The following is a 17,731-nucleotide window of genomic DNA, read 5'->3' as shown; positions in this document are numbered from 1 at the left end:
GATGAGTCTTAACTTGTTAAGGACAACTAATTTTTTGTTCCTGGCTGTCTCAGGGGCTTCTCTCTTACTCACTCTCACTTTACTTCACTGTTGACATGTTTCTGTTAACTGGATGTCATCTGCCTGCCTTGATTTTATGCACAAGCAGTGGGATGCATTTTTCTGTGCAACAATTCTGCTTTGAGTTGCATTAGATTTGTCATTATTCTCTCATTTTCCCCTTGCACTTGTAACATTTCATCTATTCCTGCCTTATTTTTTGAGCCACGGTGCACCCACATTATGGTTTATACATGATCTTGCTCCCTTTGAAGCCGGCAGATTTCAGAGCCAGCCCTCGTCAGGAGAAGTGCCTGCTACCAATTTAGCAGGCTGAGGGCCCCGAGCTCCAACAACTCAATCTAAAGGGGGTCACAGGGTGGCACAAGCGAGTGTCAGCAAGTGCTGTTTAATTGCCAATCTAGGCTTCTCCATGGTGTTTAAAGTATAATGACCCATCACTTAATTCTGAGAAGTCCTGGCCCTGCTGCTGAATGGAATGAATATCAAAGGCTGTGCTAGAACAGGGCAAGGAGCCTACATTTCCTATAACTGCCATAAGTATAATAGACCTCTACTTCTGTCGTCCCATTACCACAATAATGTATTTAATTTGCTGTGTACTCTTTTTAACTAGATACCTTTCATAAAGCCTATCTAGGGAATATAGCCTTCCCCCTCCCACATCTCCCCCCTCCCTCAAATGACTAGCCTCTCTAATAATAATTAAACTAAATCAAGCTCTACTTTGCCTCACACCACGCCAGCCAGTCTTTTATAGATATTAAAAAAGATTCAATGGAGGGAGGGAACTATTGCTTAAATTTGCAGCTCTCTCCCCAACCCAGGATTTTTTCTCCCCCATGCTGGGTCTATTAATTTTTTTAAGTTGATTTTCCAATTGTCTTTCTATTTGCTGAAACAACACGGTAAAATTTTAACCTTTTGCTTTTACTCTACTTATCTAAAGCACACAACACGCTATTTCCCTCCCCATTCACTCAGGAGCTCTAGTTACAGGTTTCCATTTCTCAATGAGGTGTGTTTCTCCTCAACCGCCCCCCCTATCTTCTCCTCCTTAAATCCTCTATACACCAACCACCACATATTAAACTGCTGTGATGGAGAGGAAGGGACAGAGCAGGGAAGAGACGTGGAACCTTGCTATGTAATGCATGCTAATTTAATTATGTGCCATCATCAAAATGGATTAGCTGTTTCAGCCCATCAGGAAAGTCTAAAATTCCACCGATTTAATTAACCGGGCTGAAAATCAGATGAACAGAAAATAAAACTATCATTAGGAGCAATTAGTGATTACTTAAACATAGTGCTGCCAACCAGTTTGTAAATAAAACTAGCAGCCCCTGGAAAATTAGATGGAATTAATTGGAGGTAGGGAGGGGGAGAAATATATACTTCTAAAGCTTTAGAGGGTCAGGCAGGCCCTTTTATGTTGACTATCAGTGTTTGGAGCTTTGGCAGGGGGAAAACGTAGTGCAATAACCTTCCTCCCAACTCTGCTTGAAGAGCAGCCCTCCTGCCTCCAGAGAATCCTCTCTTGCACACAGAGTGTGGTTTTGGGTGATAGCCACTGAGAAAGCAAAAGGTACCACAACTTCTCCTCCTGCTTTGTCAACATTTATTCTCCCCGCTTTTTCACCTGGTTTGGCTTTAAAGACAGCTTCCACCTCTCCCTTAAAACCAAGCTGCTAAAGCCCAATGACAGCACTAGGACACCCTCTTCTCCTCAACAGGAAGTTACCCCTCATCCTCTTCTGCTCCACCCCACCAAAGAACTAAGGATGACTGTTTAACTGAAGTGCTTTCAGAAACATGCTTCCTAGATGAAACGCCCTCCTCTAGAGAGGGCGGCAGGAGGAGTTACATTTGCTCTTGATTCAGGACCTCAGTATTTGAACTCACCTTGACATGGAAGCATTGACGGTCAGAGCTGTTGGGTAAGGGTGGCGGAAACCCCCTGTCGTGATTGGGTACACTGGCTGACCTTGCCTGGCAAAAAAGAAGGGAAAGAGAATGAGAGAAAGAAGAAAAGGTGGTTTTTTTTTTAAATTAAGAAAAAAACCCCAACCACACAACAAAAAACTTCTCTGTGCACAGTAAGCTTTATTCTTATTTGATCAGAACAAAAATCTTGGGGATTGTACAGCAAGGATCAAAGGAAAGAAACACAGAACAATTTGAATGCCATAAATCTGATAGGAATGGCTAATTAAATTTTATAACCTCTGCTTATGTCAATAGAGACCCTCTCCCCAAGCTGAAACTAGGTGTTTTGTTGTAATAATTAAAGGCGAAGTCTCGCTTGCTTTAATGGAGCCATCACACTAATTGAGGGCTACACATCCAAAGGAAAACAATAATGAATGTAAATTTATACCAAAATAAAGTACAGTGAATCAAAGGACTTCAGTTGCGCTTTGGGCCTCTTTCGGTATTTAGATCTCGGTGAGAAAACATTAAATTAACAGAGCTTAATTTGTAGCCTTTTGTCAGATTAACAAGTGTTGACAAGAGTTACCGGGGGAGAGTCCCCAAGAAGTATTGTGGGTAACCAATAGACAATCACACCTCATTACAATAATTAAAAAATACAGCAACATGCAAACCAGCATCCTCATGAAAGACACACAACTTTTTCTGATTGAGGTTTGTCTGTGCTGGCTAGTTCTTTTCATCTGTCCTTCAAATACATCATCTGACTGGGCAGGGTGCTTTCTGGGGGGCTCCTAAGCAGGAGACATGCGGGGCAGTTGAGGACAGATGGGTTGGGAAGTTGATGGTGCAGCACAAGTGGCAAAATGAAAGCCTTGGATTACTTCTGCAAAGTTGGCCATGCTACATTCATTCAGCAAAAGCAAATGTGATGGTATCACCTCTCAACAAAAACTACTTGGAGAAGCTGTTAAGAGCTGTGGGTAGACAAGCACACCATGGGTGGTGACTTGTTATAAACCAGTGGTGTCGACAGCCTTCCTGTGACAGAGGTGGCCATAGCACTTGCCTGGTGAAACTGGCCACACGTGAGCAACATTCATGTGGTCTACCAGTCCTGACATGAGGTTCGAGGAGGACAAGCCTGTGTCTTCATACTTAAACATGTAAGGCTCTGAGACAGAGGTGAGCAATGAGACACAGGTCAACAACAAGAAGTTTTTTCCCTGCACTCCCATGTCTCACTTTTGGCACTAGCTGGGTATGTTTGTTTTAAACGCTGAGCCTGCTACTGTGCAAACCTGAGCTAAGCAGTTTCACCAGAGGAACACGAGATGACTGTACTGCTGCTAGGCTCTGTAAGCAAAAAAGAAGCATTCAGGGTGTCCTATGTAAGTAGTAAATCACCACAAATGAGGAGGATTTTAAGATTTCAGGAAGCAATACTATGGGTCTCTTCCCTCTGCTCATGCTGTGCTCTTCTGCAGAAACAGCCTTCTGCAGAGAGCCGATGGACATGCTTCACCCTCAGGGTGGGAGAGCCTCTATCCAAGCTAGTTGCAAGACTACCCTATGTGAGGAAGGGCAGCCTGCAAAGTGGCCAGTAGTGGGCTGCTGTGGCCAAAGTCCAAGCTCCGGCTCTCCTGTATCCACACATCTGTGCTTGAAGAAAGGCCCCCAAAGCCTTTGATGCCAGTCCTTCTCCCTGTGCGAGACGGGAGGGTGTGTGGGGAGCCTTTGCTCTGCCCTGCTCTCCTACACGGTGTGAACTCTACTTCCTTATGGAGGAGAAACAGGAATTTTAGCACAGCTGGCCAAACAACCTCGAGCAGGAACAAACTATTTCTAGCTTAGGGCAATTCATTTCTAAAGAAATACGATCTCCCCAAAACTGATGAGGCCTGTTATGTGAGAAAAATAACGTAACAGTCTTGATTTATAATGCAATACAAATGTGCTTTATAAGTATTTAAATCAAATATACTGTACAAAAGGCCTAGGCAGCGCTTAAGTGCATTAGAAACCCATTGTAGAGATGGCAACTTAAGGAAATAAAATAAGGACGCAATTACTGGAGGGAACCTCATACCCAAGAAGGCTCTGCAAGTGGGATATGAGGAGCTGAAAAGAAAACAAACCCCCAAACTAACTTTCCACAGCTTTTTTCATAGCCAGTTTTAAAGTAAACTAATTCCTCTTTCTTGTTTGCAAGAAAATTCCATTCCTCAGATGCCAACTGCCTGGCCACGTCTCCACTAGGAATGCTGCTCACTTGCCGATGTAAAGCTCTACTGTTTCACAAGAAAAACTAGAGGGACTTCAGGGGAGAAGGCAAATGAAAGTTAAACTTGAACATTTATAGTGGGAATGGCCCTGATAGAAAAGAATCCACCAGAACCACCCTGAAAGCTAAACCTGAGAAAATCCCACATGGTGCACAGTGTAAGGGCGTTAACAAGACATGGATGTTTCTGCAGGAGGGTTTGAGAATGCATGCTTCATGAGCCATCAGCTGGGAGAAATGACATGCAAAACCTGCGTCCAACTGGTCCTGTTTGCTTAAGACCATATGACCTGGCATACGTTATAATTAATCTTCATGAGGTGGGTAAATTCATAACCACTCAGGGAAGTGGCAGTTGGCAAACAGATTTATCTCAATGCACACACACACATGCACGTAAGCGACTTTTGACATCAATTTTACACATCAAAAAAAGAAAAAGGGAATGAAAAAAATGGAACTCCTTACTGTGGTACTAACCATCCTAGCGGATGGGGGATTTGTCCTACAGTGCCCGGTGATAACGGATAATAAGGAGATATATCTGGAGGATGTGGAGGCCTTGGAATTCCTATGGAAAAGAAACATCAAGCAGTGTTAGTACTGAGACGTGGAAATAAATAAAATAAGGATAAGGCAAATATGTTTCTAAACTGCTATTCATTCATTCTTATTATAACACTTAGGGCTTCACTTCGGGTTTCCAAAGGCTGTTTCACAGTGTTATTTCATAAAGTGAGCCTCTTGGTATCTTGTTCAATGAGATCCAACCAGAAAAATTTATCTTATTCACTTCCTCAGTCACCTCACCAATTAGAGATAATGATGTTGTTATTTGGGATGAGAAATTAGGAGTTTCAGCTATGGTTTTGGTGTGATACTCTGCGAGGTGCTGTCTTTAAACGCTCACCAGAAAGACGGTTCCTGTATTAACTTCATGATTACTTTAGACTCAAAGTCACCAATAGAACACAAGCCCTCCCCATACGTTGACTGAGTACTCAACAGCATGGCATTATTCCAAAGTAACCGACAAAACGAGTTACAAAGTCATTATAATGGCAAATGATGTTTGCTTCTGAGCAGACTTAGGCAACCTTTGCCAAAACCTAGGAGTGGAGGTGACAGCCCCTGGAAATACTTGATAAAACATGGAGCAGATGCTGAAGGTGTGCAGGGGAGGCCAGAGAGCCCATCCATCCTCACTGAAGTTCTTACTGAGAGAGCAGAAACCAGCTCCAGACACAAGCCTTAAGAGCAAGTAGGAATTGCTCAGAGGAGTAAGGGTTACAAGATTGGGCCTTTCAATTAACAAGCCAGAGCACAATTACCCAGCAGAAGCAAAATTAAAACAGAGAGCATTAGAAGGAAGGGTACTGTATTCATGGCTAAAAACTATTTTTTTCAGTCACTTGGGAAGCTTTTAATCTCTAAATTAAATCTCCTTGTGTGACATTTTCATGCAGACATTGCTTTTTCTCCATTACAAAACCCAAACAGATTAACTGGGCTTTAACCATCCGGCGAGCTATTTGCACACTTGAAAGACTGTTCACAGAAGAAAAGTAAACAGTCTACAGACGTTAATCATATGTTTTACGATAACCATTTAAAAGCTATTCCCTGTACTACCATTATTTAAATGAGAAGTTGACTATGCCATTCACTTGCAATACCCAGGGATAGCGAGATGGATTCCTTTTAAAGCCATGTGAAGTTAGCATTAAGCACAATTAGAAGGGGCCCCCAGTTGAAGCATAGGGAGTGAAAACCAGTTAATGCACTGTCTCATTCAAGGGCTGGAGTTTAGATAAATTATCTGCACACACTGGGGCTGACACAGACTGAATTCTTTGTCAAAAAAACAGTTTCTGATGTACTTTCCTATTAACTAGTTGGGATTTGGATTAACAAAAACAAAACCACTGTCACTAGGAACTCAACGCAGCCCGAAGAAATATTGACACTGACTTCTCTGGACCCTCAGGTTAAACAGGGACTCTTAGAAAGTTAGAATAACATGTAAATTCTACTCTGTAACACCAATAAATCTAGTCAGGGTTTTACACGGTGCTCTGTATTCAAGAAGACTGCCCTTCAGGCTGAACTGAGACTTAGGTAGACTTACACTAGGGAAAAAGAGTTGCAAGTGTAGAGCTGGAGCTAAGTAGTTCGAGTGGATGAAAATTCAACATTATAGGAGACAAATGGCTGAACTCCTGACATAGAAACAATGGGATTTGGGGAAGTAAAAGGGATTCATGTTGAAACCGGTCATGATCCACCACCTTTAAAATTCCAGCTGCAATTTTATAAGTGCAGATCACAGAATGTACATGTTTAATACTCTGGGTCATGCATGCAAACCAAGCACCCAGTAGATTGAACTACCAAGGGGGGTATCATGCTTGCAAAGAAACACATCCACAAATGACCCCACACATGCAACTCTGCTGTCACTCTACAGAAGCTTTATGAACATTCACCCAGTAGGTTTCCTTCTGAAGCCTAATTGGCTTTAAAAGAAACTATTTTGTCTGGGTTCTTGCATGTGCTTGACATTTTACATGCCCCCTTTGGTGCTCCAGCATGCGAAATCCTTGCCCCCGCACTCCTTCCCTCTAACACGAAAAATGGAAAGCTCCAATGCGCGCTCCCAAAAAATCCCTAAACTATTTCCCACCTACCTGTTTTGGGATCTACGTCGGCTGGTAAGTGTGGAGGAGGGTTTCCCGGTGTGAAGTGCTCATTGCTGTACGTGATAAGCGGCGTAAGAGGGTGTACATGGTGTGGGTGCTGCACAACTGGCACTTTGTTAGACTGTCAAGAGAAAAAGGTCGACGGCATTAGAGGAGCACTGGGTACTCCCCACTGCAGCACAAGGCAGGACATACACAAATCTGAGCATCCAGGATTTCAACATGACTTTTCCAGATGCCTTCTCAGCGTCACCCCTCCAGTTTTCCCACCCTCTTGCTTAAAACCTCCTCACACCTTTTCCCTATGCTTCAGTTTCTTTAATGTTTTTGACCCATCATGCTCCCGTATGGAGCAACAGCAATTCTTCCAAATTTCTCCTTTTAATTTTGCAGTCTTGTGCTTTACCTCCAAGACGCAGGCAGACTCCTCAGTGAGGGGCTGACAGAGCCCCCCATTTAATTAGCACAAGACCCAAACACTCACTGACCTGCAGGTCTTTCCCCTTCCCCTTCCTGTCCTCACTTTCAGTTCTGCATTTTACTGCTCATTGCAAATACTCCAGATAAAAAGCATCTGTAGTGAGGGACTATTCCCTTCATCAGCAAGCATTTGGCTGACAAGCGATCACCTGCATTTTTAATATATATATATTTTAGAAGAGCTGATTAATTATCAATTCATCAGACAACGCTAATAAATGGAAGCTGGATACTGATGAATTAGGCTACTAAAATATTCAGCTATATAAATAATGGCAAAACTACAGATAAAGCCATTGAAATTAACACTGGTGGGGTGAATAACCACCCAGATATCGTGAGGTTTTCTCTGTCACATTCCTAGCTTGTGGGGGAGATGAAATACTTTTTCTTAAAGCGATAAAAAAAAGAAAGGAGTGAATGAATGAAAGGAAAAGGCAGGCTGAACTGTAACTTACCCTTACAAGATCACAAAGAAAAAATTAAGCTGAAACAAGCGAACTGCTGGACCATTTACTGCGAGTAATCCAATTGCAAAAAACCCTATTCCCCATAGAGGATTTTCACTAAAATCCTACAACAGGGACATTTAACCAGATTAGGTACCAGCAAAGATAAAGAGGCTGGTATTAGATGATGAATGGATTAGAGTCAGGTTTCATTTTAGAATGTGTCTTCATTTCCTTTTATTACTTTAAGTAAGGAACAACTTGCATTAACATCAAGTAAAAGGAATCACATTAAAATGAAGTAGTGATACGACGGTGGCCCCCGATAGCGCCGCTGTTGCTCAAGGTCTGCCAGCACCCTCGTGCTCACACTTCTGCCCAAGGATGGCTCTGACCCCACCACTCACTCCCCAGCACCCCCAAACATGCACCTTTGTCATGTTCCTTTACAGAAGTCACGACCTGATCTTGGTCTGAATGCTCTGAGCTTCCTTAAAAGCATTTCAGAAGTAATTCAGTTATTCTCCAGGATGAGCATCTAAGACTGGGGAGGAAGGAAGAGGGGAGATGGACTGAGAGCTTGAAGGAAAAGAAACATCAGTCTTCCTCAAATAAACAGGAAGTCCCTCCATTGTGCTTTGGTCAAGGGAAGCTTCACCTTCAGCTATTGCAGCCTCCTCTACCCCAGAAGGCTCCCCCAGCCTCAGCTGTATGTAGCTATTGGACCCTCCCCTTTGATAACCTGCAGAAAAACAGTGTGCATCCAAAAGAAGCAAGCTGAAGAGCAGTGCTTACGCATCCCACAACTTTTACAATGCTCATCCCTTTTTACAGCCCCTTACATGGAATGATTCCCCTCTAACACCATACACATGGCACAGGAGAGTCCCATGCCAAGTGGCCACCATGCAGGACACAGCGTGGTTGCAAAAGCCAGCCCTATGAATTACAGCATGTTGTGTTGCTCAGGTTGTATGTCAGGTCTTTTGACAGCTGTTCAACCAAGGACTACATTTGGCTGCACAGATCCATAAAGGTTTCACATCAGAGGAGCTATGAGGATTTAGCTCCTTAACTCAAAAAAGGAGATGCTCTAACCCAAAATCTCTTCTTTTCCAAGTGAACCAACCAAAGCAGTCCAAAATAAGTGAAAGATTTGGCAAGGGCTTCAGGTAACAAACTAGTACACCCCAAGCAAACTAGCAGGCAGCTAGTCAACAACACATGATTTTATAAGCAAAATGGCCAGTTGATCTAGTTCACAAAAAAACCCAATAATTCCCAATAGGAGGGATTTTGGCTGGCCTAGAATTGTGTGAGCTCTTGCTGTCAGGTAACCTACAGTGAGGCTGGTAGCTGCTATAACCCTGTGCTCTCCCAGGTCTACCTTCCCATCATTGCCAAAGCTCCTCACCCAGATCCTGACAGACACTGAGGGCTGTCTTCCACAGACAGCTTATTTTCATAGAAACTGGACCTGGTTAGTTAAATAAGTGAGTGACAGAATAGCATTAAAGGGTCACACTTAAGCCGACAAACAACATGAGAAGATAGCTGGACTTACATGCCTGTATCACTAAAGCCAAAAATACCATAGGGGACTACATGTAAACTGTGGGAAATTACCACCCACTGCTTTGACCAAGACCCCCTGCAATATCTCCACAAAATGATGCAAAATTATTCTGTATTTTACTTAACACTTTTCAGAGAAAAATAAAAAGCAAGAGGGGAAAAAACCCTCACCAACAACCAAGAGTTTGAGCCTTATGCCTGCAAACTTTTCCCCAGGTAAGTCATTTTTATCTGGGTGACTGCCCTGCACTCAAACAATTCATATAAAGGTACTGGATGTGAGGGTAGGATACTTTTTTGGCCACTACAACAATGCTGCAGCAGAGGTGTGGGGAGAAAGTACCAGGGGAAAAGGGCAAATGATCAAATATATGCTCTCTGGGACAGAGGAGTGTGGTCCACTGCCCCTGCAAATCACTATCTAGGTCTAGGTTTGTATTCTGTTTTGCACTGTTTATCACACACTGGGAAAAGGGACTGTAACGCTGCTTATAATAGCACATACAATTTGCAAGCCAAGCTAATCATGCCTAATATGCTAAATAAGTTGGTCTTTAAAAACAGCATTCCTGAAGTTAACTAAGCTTCCTTGGAAAAGAGGAAAAGAAAGGAGTAACTAAGAAAGAGCAAGATTAATCCTGCACATGCATCTTCCTTTGAAGCCAATAGGAGCTCTGCCTGAGTAACAAGTGTGGTCCTAACCCCATCCACTGGCAATGAAAGGTAAACCATAGAAGCCATCAATAGGAAACACCTATTAGGTGACCTCAGCCTTCCCCCGGCACAAGGCCTTCCCCAATATACATTTTGTGAGTACTTTATCAAGGGCAGTTTTAAGCTAAAAGCCATTGTGAGATGCAAGAATTTCTCTGGCAACTTGAAGAACTCCATTTATGGCTATGTCAGGCACAGAAAGGGGAGCTGCAGTGGAACGCACAGATTAGCATCAGGGCATGTGGTAATAGGATGGGAACAAGTGGAGATTTCTGGAGAGAAATCCCAGCATCTACAAAGTACCAAGTCATCTGCTGATAAATCATTCCTCTCCACTGAAAGCTGGGGTCTCATATGCTGGGTTAGAGGGCACAGTAAAGAACTGCAAGAAAACAACAGAAGTTTGCTTTTCTTGATAACCGCTGCCTGAAGCAAACCAGAGGAAATTGTCCCCATAGGGACTCAACTACTAAATCTCTCTATATGAATTTGAAATGCTTCTGGGAGTGCTTAAACACAGATGACTTTAAACAATAATGGAGCCCTGGAATGAAGTAGGGAAAAAAAAACAACCACCACCAAACCCACAACAAATTCTGGACTGATGTATTTTTGAGAGGGATACTGAGATCCGGTTAGCCCAAGTTCTGATAAGTGCCTTTAGGGAACAAAAAGACCTACCTGATCTTCAGATTTAAACTGCAGGGGACTGCATGTATAAATTGCTGTGTATTAGTCTTTGTTGCGTGGTAAGGACATTTCATTAACAGGATGAAAGATACTTCTGTGCATGTACAGCCCAATTTAATACACCCCACTGATGAATACTCTCCATTTACTGAAGAAGTTAATACATACTGTATAAATCAATAGTTCCTAAGTCTCTGAAAGCAACATAAGACTTGCACGAGATGAAACACTGTACTGTGAGCACACAAAGAGAAACCAATCTTTAAATAGGAAGAGTTGTTACTGCAATTTCTGTTTGCAAATTCATAGCTTGTTTGGCTTAGGCAATAAAAATAAGGTATCAAAGTCAGAGAAAAACATGCTAGAGAGGGCAGAGGATTTGTCTTCACTGGGGAAATGTGTTTAGTAAAAGCAGGTCTGCAATAAAGCCACCCAGGCTGAAAGCAAACCATCATGCCATTGCAGCATCGTAGCAGCCAAAGCCTTCAGCTTTGGGCGGCAGGAGACTCTGCTCCAATGGCCCAGCAGCCAAAGGCAGGATAGGGGATGCTCCTGCCCCAGCAACCCTGTGGGTACAGCCAGGGACGGACCCCCTTCCCCAACCTGGGTGACCTTTTGAAGTGTCCTTAAGTCCTGTTTGTGAGGCAGGGATATGCTGCTGCCTGATGGGTATCCCCCGACCACCCCCAACACAGGATTGGGAATGCAGCATGGGAGGGACTGATCAGGCACCTGCACTCTGGAACCCCGAGTCCCCTCCCCTTTCTCCACTACTAGTAACGGAGGAGGAATGAGAGCTGGCCATTCACCTTAAAACCTATTAATCAACAGTCACTGAAAACAAATGGAGCTAGAGCTCCGCCTGTCTTCTTTTGCCATGTCCTCCTCTTCCCTGTTTCCCCTTTGCTTTCCCTTTCTGCTGAAGAAAGATGGGCCCTGAAAGTGCCTTTATGAGCCTAATACAATAAAACAAAAGCAGCACAGAGAGGGTTTGTCAGCCTTTTCCCCTCCTCCAGGGTGGATGCAGAAGGTCGACAGTGGTGTTGAATTAGCAGACCCTCCTGGAGTTGCTCCCTGGGCTTAGCAAAGGGTACCATTCAATACCAGTTCACATTAAAAAACAGGTTTATAACTTGTCGCCCTGTATATTCCAGATGGTGCTATTGCAGTTACGCTGACTGTGGCCAGTGAAATGCTAACAGATGTTCCTGAGCTCTCTGCAGCTCCAAAGATGCTCATAAGAGGAAAGTTTCTTTTTCACTAAAGGTTGATCTCTCCTTGGTTCAGCCTAGGAATAACATCTCCCCCCCCCCCACCCAAACCCATCAGAAAATTAAGTTATAAGAAAAGGCAAATTGCAAAGTATTGCTGCAAATACTACAATATTCTTCCATTTTCAGACAGAGTCACCACTACCCAAAGTTGAGCACTCATCAGTAAGCACTACTCTTGCCCCGGAAGGATGCACCCATGTCAGCAGCCGCTCTGGGTGGCACCCCAAACTTCAATAAAGGGAACTGCAAGCCATTCAGGTTAACGGAAAAGCTAAAAGCAACCAAACCCACCAGCTATACGTAACTCAGTCCTCATCCCATTCCCAAGCACAAAAATTCAATGCCAGTGATGAAGCATTCCTGAAAAATAAACCAGACTGTGTTTTACCCAGCTCCGTTCAGCTAAGTGGAGTCACAGTTTATTTTCTTAAGGACGCTTTCACACCTGACTAAGCATTCCCTCCTGAAAACTACTTCCCCTTGCTCCATTATAGCTGATACAGTGGCCTGAGCCCTTTCCCAGTTTAATGTAGCTGATTTCTGCCTAAGGTCCTGCCCTAAGCTAACTGCCCATTGTAACGGAAGACAAGGCCTCCATTGATAATCACAACTCACCCTGCTAAAAAAAAGGCTCATTTTCTTCCTTCACACAAATGATGACAGGAGCACTGACAACCATGCGCTGGGACAATACCCCCCCTAGACAGAGCTTGACAAAAAATCCCAAACCCCCCTGCCCTCCCCTTAATAAATAACAGAAGGGGGGGAACAGGACACTGTTGCTTCCTTCTGCTTCTTCCCCCTCCCTCCCTGACCACTTCCCAGGCCAGCAAGTACCTACCTGCTCCTGCAAGAACTTCCGGCTTTCCAAAAGAACTCCGAGTTCTATTAACAATCTCTCAGACAAAACAACAAATTCAGCTTCCTGCCTTTAAGTGCCCAGTAATTCATTCAAGAAAAGAACCGTTTTCTTTCTTCCCCCCCACCTTTAACTGTGATGAAGTGCCCCCTGCATACTGGAGCACTAAGCCACTGTGCTTGACATTTTCGGCATCCTTCCTGTCAGGGAGTGAAGGCTCGGAGGGGAGGGGGTGGGAAAGCTGAGGATTTAAGATGTTCAGGAAATTTCCACTTAATTTCTCCAAAAGGCAATTATGTGAAATGATCTGGTGACAATTAGCATACGCCAGATTCTCCAGTGTAAAAGGGAAAGACCCGGGGTTTTCGCTATCTAATTACTGCCTGTTAGTTCTCATGCAGGAGAATTAAAACCACTACCAGTAAACCACTATTATTAAGCGGTGCTCACACTTTGCTTTCAGAGCTCTTATTGCTGGGCTATTGGGTTCTTTTTAGGCCAGTTAGATTTTACCTAACCCATTCTCCTTATGTTTTATTGACAAAGAGAAAGCTTTCTGCTGCATCTGCTCTGCCTGACCTTGGCATACAAATCCGGACAGCTACCCCAGCCTATAGCCCACAAAGCGTGGCCTCCACATACCCAGCCAATACAATACAATTTCCGTATCTCAAAATCAGAGATGATATGATCAACAGGTGGATTTCCCCATATCAGGAGGACAGGGGAGAGCTCAGACCTTCCAAGTTTCAAGCATAGAGGTGCCCACATCTACTTCTTCCATTACAGAAGGAGAGGCACAGCTTCTTCCCCAGCCTTACAAACACTTGCTTTCTTTGCATACATTAGTTAATTACTAGACAGATACTATCTCTCGCAGCGCACGCAAGCCTTCGTTCATGTCTAACAAAGCAAAAAGCAGAAAGACTTGGTATACATTAGACTAAAACTGAAACCCACAATTTTCTTAAGCAGGATCAGCACAAGATGTGCTGGATATCCAACCACTATGCAAAGAGACTGGTGAAACCTACACAGGTCTTCAAGAAACATTCCTGACCATAAAGGAGGTGAAGAGGGGAGAAATACAGAGCCATAATGGAAGCACAAAAACTCAGAAAAGATGGGAAGAAGGGAGAAGTGAATATAAGCAATAGGGTGCTTGTAATTGCCCTGATAGACTTTGTTAAGTGCTTTGTATGAATACCTCGTTATACAACTTTACTTCCTGCCTAGCACTCTCTAAACCACCACTTTCTAAACAGCTTTAATTCTTGCATATAAATCTCTTATTTCAGCACCAAACAGACATATGCTGTGGGAGAAACAGCTCCACTGAATTTCTTCGGATATTTGTGTCTTCTGTCTACAATAAAAACTTGAATACGAAGCTGCTAAAAAACTGCAAGAAATGCAGAAATAAAATTAAGGTGCATGCTTATACCCACTTGGATTTGGCAATTTCAGCAACAACAGCGTTATTAAAAAACTAACACGCATACGCATGCCTACAGACAGGCTGCCAAGTTTTCAGTACAGCTTTTTCAAATGTAGTATTCACAAATGATAGCGGACTGTGCTCAATACCGATACGCAACGTACGTAGCAAATGTATATTAAACAGCTTCAACAAATAACAAAGCTCTAAAAACACGTTTTCGTTTTTTCGTCTGCTAAAATCATTACATGCCATCACAAAACAACTGAGTGATGAAATTCAGGAAACTCACAGCCAATTATTTCTTGACTAAATTCAACAAAGTTTCCCTAAAAATGTGATGTTAAAGACACACCAGTACCGAAACACCTTGCAAATATTCTGGAAGACAAGAAAGAGGCACATTTATACAGTGCTGCCAGGCCCCATAAAAAGAATTCCTCTAAAGGTAAAATGCTTACAAGATCTCATCCCCAGCCATGTAAAACCTGTATATGCAACAACATGCAGTGAAAGAAGACACATCTAAATAACTGTCTTTTTAGATAAATTCATTTTAGATCCATTCTAAATAATTTTATCCCTTGTTTTTATACAAGAAAAGGCAAATAAATCAACTAAGCTACTCAGGCAAAGGTACCAGAGACCACTGAAGTGACAGAAATCCTCCTCCTGGATTGACTGTCAGCAAGCCTGGCAGAGTTGCAAAAGAAAAGAGCAGAAAACTCAAGACTGCCACAAAACCTCCGGTGAAGACATGTATTTAACCATTTTGGAAAGCATCCCATCTATTTTCTGTGTATAATCACAGGCAGCCTACGGAATTGGCTGAGGGGTAGGTTTACTTTCTGTAATATATATTAATGAGAGAAAACAAAGTCTCATGGACTTCTGATAACGAACACAGAACCACTGTGTCAAAACACATTATCTCCCATTTATCGACATTCAGGATTATTTTCCATACTCCTTTATCACTGGGTGAAATCATTTTTATGGAGTGTCCCTAAAATTTTCACCTTTTGCAATACGGCTGAGCTTCATGAAGAACTAAGCGAATTTAACCAAGGGTCAGCCAAACACAGCATCTGAAGGACCAATTGTAAACTACCACATGCTATTTTTAATCATTAAAAAAAGAAAGAAAAAGATCTCGTTTTGTGTATGAGTTAAACCAATTCCATCTCCAAACCCCCTTAACTGTCACGTATGTGCCCTGCGACAAACCAACTTTTTCTCCTTATATAAAGAAAGATATCAACAAACATTTTTACCTTCATGGTTTCAGAGTTAAGGAAATAGCGTACTGAACTGAAGAAAGCTTTGAAGTGGCCCCCTCCGCCCCAAAGGAAAAAAAGGAAAGCAAAGCTAGTGATGTCATGGTCACTGTGTGAATGTATGACTGCGGATGTAACACACAGCTAACACACACACGCACACTTCTCCCTGGCTGGTAACCATTGTTCAGCATCCAGAAACCAGCCCCTGGAACCTGCTGTACACCAGGCAATGAAACACACCGCCCATCCCCAAACACACCCCGATCCCACCCTGGATGCACTGGAAAGAAAAAAAACCCTGGTTCTCCCCCCCCACCCCGCCTCTTTCCATAAACCAAACCCCAACACCAGGCGGAGGAAGGGCAAAGAGGAGGAGTGCGACAACTCTGCCCCGCTGCACCATTGTGTCGCGACAAACCGGCTGTGCCGCGCTCCCCGTCACCGCCGCACAATTAAAGTGCCATCGAAAAGTCCCGCTTCCCCCTGCTGAAAAAGATGCTTACCATGAAATAAATAAATAACAACACTGCCGCTAACAAAGGTCACAGCTGGAGATGCTTGCTTGATTTCTCACACCACCACCCCCCTTCTTTTTTGATTCCACACAGGAGGAAAGGAGAGGGAGAGAGGGGGAGAGGGAGAGAAGTCACATCAGAAGTTCAATGGTCAAGATGGAAAGCGCGCACGCAGAAAGTGCTACTCACCCAGCAATTCAAATTGAGATGCCAGCAGCCGAACTGCTGGAAGAGAGAGAACCCAGAGGCAAGCGCTCCTCCTTTACCACTCAAATCTTCCATTCCCACTAAAATTGCATCCCTCGGGTACATAACAGCTTTGTCTTTCCTTCTCTTAACCTCAAAAACTTTTTTCTTTACTGTCTAGATGCCAATTGTGCTGGCTTTGTATTATTTTCCTCGCAGCTTTTCTCTTTTTCTTTCCCCGCTCCCCCCCCCCCCCCCCCCCCAACCTTCTTCACTTAAAGTACTGGAAAAGATGTCGTAAAAGATCAAGATGTCTCCAGTTTTTTGGCCTGGTGTTTTCTGAATGCTCAAAATCCACTGTCATGTTGGCTGTGAGAAGTGTCTTATTTCTAAATTGTCGGCTGCAGTTATCGAAATTTAGAGAAGCCTCCTGTCTTTTCTGATACAGCACTTTACCATCATCCTTCCAGGGAGTGAGGAAAAGACTTTCACCCCCCCTACGCAGGTATGTCTGCTCAGAAGAGCTAAAAAGCAGTTACCTTGGAAATCAATGACAATGCTACTACAACCCAGGTTGCACAGGTATTACTAAGTGCAGCGAGCACACGCCGGCCGGCCGTGAGGGAGCATGATCAGTTAAGTGTAGCGAGCAGTCACTTTATCTGCAAGATTGTCAAATCCCTCAAAACAAATTTCTTAGGGGGGAGAGCTGTAAGAAAAGTGTATTTTCTCGTCATTGCAACACTGAGGTGACATTCGGCAGACCTCTACTATTAGCTCTGGTCTCTCCCCTACCCCCCTGCGCCTTTACCTTTAGTATTTAGTATTTCTGTAAACCACAGACCCCACTGCAAAAGCAATGCAAGAGGAGCTTCGATATTGCCAGCATTACGGTACCCTGGCTATTATATTTTCCCAAGCTGCTTCTAAGTGAGTATAAACAGGGATACCCAGAGAGCATCGCTGAACTAAGCAAGGGTGAAGCCTTCTCCCCCGCACCTTACTCTTGCTTATGAGTGTTGCAGGACACCTGCTTCCTAAACCTGAGCCAGGTACCGAGGGCAAACCGCAGCATCCGACTTCGCCAGGGGTCAATCCCTCACCTCTTATTTATCCTTTTCCTAAAGTTGCAAAGTAGTTACTCTGCACCAGGGGCAAAGGGTGGTTTAATGGGGAGTAACTAGGAGACTGTGGTCACCTTCTTCCCCTCCTCACTTTCTAAGGGAATTTGGTAATGCCGACGGATGCTGCGCGCAGGGAGCACGATCACCATGTGGGACGGACGCTGCTGCA

The 17,731-nt window shown here is 43.6% G+C and overlaps 1 protein-coding gene across 16 annotated transcripts in view; it reads right to left on the bottom strand.

The window, feature by feature from the left end:
* TCF7L2 (transcription factor 7 like 2) overlaps nt 1-17,731 on the bottom strand; it is a 177,159-nt gene that overhangs the window by 20,551 nt on the left and 138,877 nt on the right. For 12 of the 16 annotated variants that reach the window (XM_034061702.1, XM_034061707.1, XM_034061706.1 and 9 more), the window contains exons 5-7: nt 6,967-7,099; nt 4,748-4,850; nt 1,966-2,052 (exon numbers count right to left, since the gene is read on the bottom strand). In XM_034061702.1, coding sequence (XP_033917593.1) covers nt 1,966-2,052; nt 4,748-4,850; nt 6,967-7,099 — 323 coding nt within the window. The remainder of the gene's footprint in view (nt 1-1,965; nt 2,053-4,747; nt 4,851-6,966; nt 7,100-17,731) is intronic. The other 4 variants (XM_034061703.1, XM_034061705.1, XM_034061714.1 and 1 more) reach the window with 1 other exon arrangement.

Source organism: Melopsittacus undulatus, chromosome 4 (assembly GCF_012275295.1).
Source record: "Melopsittacus undulatus isolate bMelUnd1 chromosome 4, bMelUnd1.mat.Z, whole genome shotgun sequence".
Classification (NCBI taxonomy): Eukaryota; Metazoa; Chordata; class Aves; order Psittaciformes; family Psittaculidae; genus Melopsittacus; species Melopsittacus undulatus.
Note: the sequence above shows the minus strand (reverse complement) of the source record. Positions and strands in the feature narration are given on the sequence as shown.